General features: G+C 52.0%; 1 protein-coding gene across 3 annotated transcripts in view; it reads right to left on the bottom strand.

The window, feature by feature from the left end:
• Positions 1-3,543, bottom strand: part of ZNF584 (zinc finger protein 584) — a 13,121-nt gene extending 9,578 nt beyond the window's left edge. The window contains exons 1-2 of one of the 3 annotated variants that reach the window (XM_031018706.2): positions 3,080-3,542; positions 2,056-2,182 (exon numbers count right to left, since the gene is read on the bottom strand). In XM_031018706.2, the coding sequence (XP_030874566.1) occupies positions 2,056-2,182; positions 3,080-3,118 (166 nt within the window). In that variant the 5' untranslated portion in view covers positions 3,119-3,542. Of the gene's footprint in view, positions 1-2,055; positions 2,183-3,079 lie in introns of those variants that run through there. The other 2 variants (XM_031018707.2, XM_081807830.1) reach the window with 2 other exon arrangements.
• Between the last annotated feature and the right edge of the window lie 2,131 nt (positions 3,544-5,674).

Here is a 5,674-nt window from a genome sequence, read left to right as displayed (position 1 = left end):
CACAGGCAGCAACCTCTTCGACCTCGGCTGTGCAACTTCTTCCTGGACACATCGCCAAAGGCAAGGGAAGCAAGGGCAAAAATGAACTATTGGGACTTCATCAAGATAAAAAGCTTTTGCACAGCAAAGGAAACAGTCAACAAAACCAAAAGACAACTGGCAGAACGGGAGAAGATATTTGCAAATGACATAACAGAAAAAGGGCTAGTATCCAAAATCTATAAATAACTTACCAAACTCAACACCCAAGGAACAAATAATGCAAACAAATAATGGGCAGAAGACATGAACAGACATTTCTCCAAAGAAGACATCAAAATGGACAACAGACATATAGTGCTCAACAGCACTCAGTATCAGGGAAATACAAACCAAAACCACAATGAGATACCACCTCACACCAGTCAGAATGGCTAAAATTAGCAAGTCAGGAAACGACAGAGGTTGGCAAGGATTCGGAGAAAGGAGAACCCTCCTACACTGTTGGTGGGAATGCAAGCTGGTGCGGCCTCTCTGGGAAACAGTATCGAGGTTCCTCAAAAAGTTGAAAATAGAGCTACCCTATGACCCACCAATTGCACTACTGGGTATTTACCCCAAAAATACAAATGTAGTGATCTGAAGGGGCACCTGCACCCCAATGTTTATAACAGCAATGTCCACAAAGCCAAACTATGGAAAGAGTCCAGATGTCCATCGACAGATGAATGGATAAAGAAGATGTGGTATATATATACAATGGAATATTATGCAGCCATCAAAAAAATGAAACCTTACCATTTGCAATGATGTGGATGGAACTAGAGGGTATTACGCTAAGCGAAATAAATTAATCAGAGAAAGACAATTATCATACAATCTCATGGATATGTGGAATTTGAGAAACAAGGCAGAGGATCATAGGGGAAGAGAGGAAAAAATGAAACAAGAAGAAACCAGAGAGGGAAACAAACCATAAGAGACTCTTAATCTCGGGCGCCTGGGTGGCTCAGTTGGTTGAGCAACTGCCTTCGGCTCAGGTCATGATCCTGGAGTCCCGGGATCGAGTCCCACGTCGGGCTCCCTGCTCAGCGGGGACTCTGCCTCTCTCTCTGACCCTCCCCCCTCTCATGCTCTCTATCTCATTCTCTCTCTCAAATAAATAAATAAAATCTTTAAAAAAAAAAAAAAGAGACTCTTAATCTCAGCAAACTGAGGGTTGCTGGAGTAGAGGGGTGTGGGAGGGATGGGGTGGCTGCGTGATGGACATTGGGGAGGGTATGTGTTGTGGTGAGTGATGTGTATTGTGTAAGACTAATGAATCACAGACCTGAAACAAATAATACATTATATGTTAATAATAATTAAAAAATGAATATGACTTTAAAAAAACTATTAGAACTAATAAATGAGTTTAGCAAGGCTATAGGACACAAAAATCAGTATAAAAAATCTCTGTTTTTATATACTAGCACTGAAAATTCTAAAATGAAATTAAGACAACAATTCCACTTAAAATTGCATCAAAAGGAATAATCTACCTAGGAATAAATTTAGGCTTGTATGCTGAAAACTACAAAACATTGTTGAAAAAAGTTAAAGAAGACTAAATAAATGGAAAGATATCTCATGTTCATGAATTGAAAGATACTAAGATAACAATACTCCCCAAATTGATCTACTAATTCGAATTCATGGGTCAAGTTTGGCCCAGGGAGAGCCCTATAAAAATCTCCTTTGAAGGAAGGCAACACCCAGAGCACAGAGGGGCCATGACTTCAGCAGAGTCACAGAGAGAGGGAGGGTTGAGTGGAATCTGTTGGGCAAACTGTAAATACCTGCATCCCAAGCCCTACTCCGGGAGGCTATAGGGCAACAGCTGTTGAGGCTGCTAACAAGGCTGCTAAGAAGGAGGCAGAGGAAGAACACACAGCCCAATGCCAGTACCCACAGCACCAACCACAGGGAACCTGGGAAGGAAACAGCCTCTGTGGTGGGGCTTTAGGATGCACACACCTTCCTATGGGGAAAAGGCAGAGGTGGTCAGTCTGCTGGGGAAGAGTGTGAGAGACTTACCCAGCGAGCCAATAAGTGCAAAGTTCTCTAGCATCACATCCCGGTACAGGCTCCTCTGGGTCAGATTAAGGAGCCCCCACTCCTCCCGGGAGAAATACACAGCCACATCCTCAAAGGTCACCAAGCCCTGTAATGATTGATTCAACTGAGCCTTAGGGGTCAACAGTGGGCAGAAGAGCCAACCAAAACATGGACAAAGGAACACATCCATGCCCTTGATCAGTGTCTCGGGGTCCTGCCACATGTCTCACTGACATCATCTTTCCCTCTGAGCCCTAAACCCCATTCCCACTCGAGGCAAACCCTCTACCTCCCTCCTCTTAAGACCCTTACCTCAGAGGATTGCCAGGGCCCCAGTTCCATTGGTGCCTCTCCTCAGTTACTATCGGACTCTGCATCCTGCCCACAGCAACAACAGGCTGGTGACCAGACAGATGCCATCTGTGTTCCAGCCAGACACACAGGTCCCACCCTACCTCCTATCAGCCAATTCCCTCTATGTCTCAGAGATCACCTCCCAGTGGCAACCACACCTATGCTCACCCTTCTCTCTTACATCCCAGTACCTGGTCCCAGACCTTCCAGTTTGCCCTCCTGCCTGACATGCACGTAAGTCTTTGTACCACAGCCTGTTACATCTCCACACCCCCAGCCCACAATCTCACCGGTTCACCCCACTGGCAACTCACTGGAATCCCTCACGTGCTCGTTCTGCACATGGTGTCTCCAGGGTGACACCACTGAGAGCAACCACAATCCCATCCTGCCCCAGTCGAACCCCACTCCTTCATGGTTCATTGCTAAGAGCATCCCCTCCGCTCTGTACTGAAGACCTGCCCACCCGGACCTGTTCTAGCTTCAGCCCTCAGCTGGCCAAACCACACACGGACCTCCGAGACCCCTGGCCCTCTCCCACCTCTGCTTCACCTGCCACAGCCTTCCCCGCTTCTCCTGAGCTCATTCGGAACCCGGACCCACTGGGTGGGGACCGGGGTTGTCAAAGCCTGGGGCACCTTCCACTCACCGGCGCCTCCTCGGCCAAAGGAAGCTGTGGGCGGAGCATGGCCGCGGCAGGCGCCGAATTTCGGCCTCTTCAGCTGAGCTCCGTACCTACCACCCGCTTTGGGCGCAGCAGCCTCCGGCCGACCGTGGAACCTTCGAAGCTAGGACTAAAATGTGCCCAAGGACCAGGAAGCCGCCTGTGGGAGGCCCAGACCCTCCGGCGCCCGTTCCGCAGGGGGCAACACCGAGTCTCAGGAAGAGGGGGTCAGTCCGGGGAGTCACAGCGCGTGCACAGGCGCGACGGGAGTCCCGCCCCTGTCCTCCGCGGAGCGGCCTCTAAAGGAAATCGGCCCGCCGCGCAGCTCTGGAGATACTCGTCCCGACCCACAGCGGCAAAAGGAGCACCTCGAGGGCAACGCCGGAAGTCCGGCCGCCTCAGCTACCTCCATTAACTTAGCCGCCGCGTCACTTTAGGACCTCATTTCCCAGCTCCCCTCGCGGTGCCGCTTGCTCGTTGCCAAGGCGACGGGGGAGGGCGCGGCTGGGCGCTCGTGCCGATGGAACCAATGACGGCCCAAGACGGGAGCGCTGTGGCGAGCCGCGCCAATGGAGGAGGGACTTCCGGCGCCGGACTCCTCCCTCGGAGCCACACCCGGGGGACGGACCGCGTCGCTGCGTGGTGGTCGGAGTCTGAGAGGCTCCTGGGAGCCGAGGAAATGCGAGTAGGGGAGGTGTGAGAGTGAGCACCGCACTGTGTGCGCGCCGTGAGCGCAGCAAGTGTTCCGAGCCCTGGTGTCCCAGGCCGTAGAGAGGTGACACCTTCGGGCCTCACCTCCGTCAAAGCCCGTCGTGCTCGCGACCGCCCGTGAGTCATCCCGTTTGACGCTGTGTCTGCTTCACAGAGCAGGAGACTGAGCTCGGAAAACACTCTCCAGGGGCGCCTGGGTGGCTCAGTCGGTGAAGCGTCTGCCTTCAATTCAGGTCATGATCTCAGAGTCCTGGGATCGAGACCCGCATGGGGCTCTCTGCTCCGCGGGAAGCCTGTTTCTCCCTCTCCCACTCTCCCTGCTTGTCTTCCCCCTCTCGCTGTGTCTCTCTCTGTCAAATAAATAAATAAAATCTTTTAAAAATAATAAATAAATAAAATAAAAATAAATAAAAAAGGAAAGACTCTCCAGCCTGAGTTCAGTGAGCAGCTGGGGGTGGGGGGCGGAGGCAAGGGACCTTGTCACGAGGGGGGTTGGTGTCGGGGAAGATAAGCAGTTGGATTTTAGAAGTGTTGAGTCTTCAGTGCCTGGGCTGCTGGACTCAGGCAGGTCTCGGGTGCTGGGGATGGTTCTGGCACATGTTCAGAGGACAGTAGGCTGGTAGCCTGCCCCCTGTCAAGCCATGGTGCCAACTCAAGTAGGGGGCCTTGTGGAGGAGGGTGAGCGTGTTGTTGAGGATGTCAGGGGGAAAGGTCCTAGGCACATCCAGCTAGGAGGCTGGCAGGAGAACTCAGCCCCTGGATGTCTTGCACTGAATTCAGATGCACTCATCCTGGTGCATGTGGTACTGAGTCTCCTAGGAAGAGCAGAGCACTTAGGCGAGTCCCAGAGAAGCCTACCCCAGCGTGATGTTTGAGGACTTTGTCCTGGTGGCTTCTCTGGGTCAGGCCACTGGCTTCGCACTCCCACAACTAGAAAACTGTTTGCTCTGCTCTTGCCATGTTCCCCTTGAAAACTGCTATTGGTCCTGGAACTCCGGCCCAGGCCATGCTACCTCCTCTCCCAGGCTGCTGTGAGCAACCCCCACACATTCTACCAAGGGGCCATGAGCAGCTGAGATCAGCAATCAGAAGTCTGTAAATCTTTGCAGCAGGTTATGTCCAGCTCAGTCCCTTTGTGTAAGATCCCCAGCATTTCATGCACTGACGTGGTCATTGTTTGTGGGGCCACTGGGCTCTTTCTTGGAGACCTTCCCTGGAGGTTCAGGTTGTGAACATCAGTGTTGTTCATGTACAGATGATCCTCAGGGGCTATAGTCTCTTAAGGGGGGTTGACCTCTCATGGGGTGGATTCTCACAAACCTCATCAGCCCCCATGGCTCTAGTGGCTTCCACATTCCCTGTGGTTACCCTACTAGAATTGGTGAGGAGACCAGCCCTGGTGACTGCCTGAGGTGGGCTATTCTCACACCTGGTGTCTGACCCATGTTGTCTCAGATCCTGGAGCCTCCCTGACCCCCTACTGTTTTTCATCCTCTTTTTTTTTTTTTTTTTTTAAAGATTTTATTTATTTATTTGAGACAGAATGAGAGAGACAGAGAGCACATGAGAGGGGGAAGGGTCAGAGGGAGAAGCAGGCTCCCCGCAGAGCAGGGAGCCCGATGCGGGACTCGACCCAGGGACTCCAGGATCATGACCTGAGCCGAAGGCAGCCGCCCAACCAACTGAGCCACCCAGGCGCCCGCTATCCTCTTTTTTTTTTTAAGATTTTATTTGACAGAGAGAGACACAGCGAGAGAAGGAACACAAGCTGGGGGAGTGGGAGAGGGAGAAGCAGGCTCCCCGCAGAGCAGGGAGCCCAACGCGGGGCTCGATCCCAGGACCCTGAGATCATGACCTGAGCCGAAGGCA

The sequence above is a fragment of the Leptonychotes weddellii genome, chromosome 16 (assembly GCF_054177405.1).
Source record: "Leptonychotes weddellii isolate Sample4059 chromosome 16, ASM5417740v2, whole genome shotgun sequence".
Taxonomy (NCBI): Eukaryota; Metazoa; Chordata; class Mammalia; order Carnivora; family Phocidae; genus Leptonychotes; species Leptonychotes weddellii.
The sequence above is the reverse complement of the archived record's forward strand: the minus strand, read 5'-3'. Positions and strand labels throughout refer to the sequence as shown.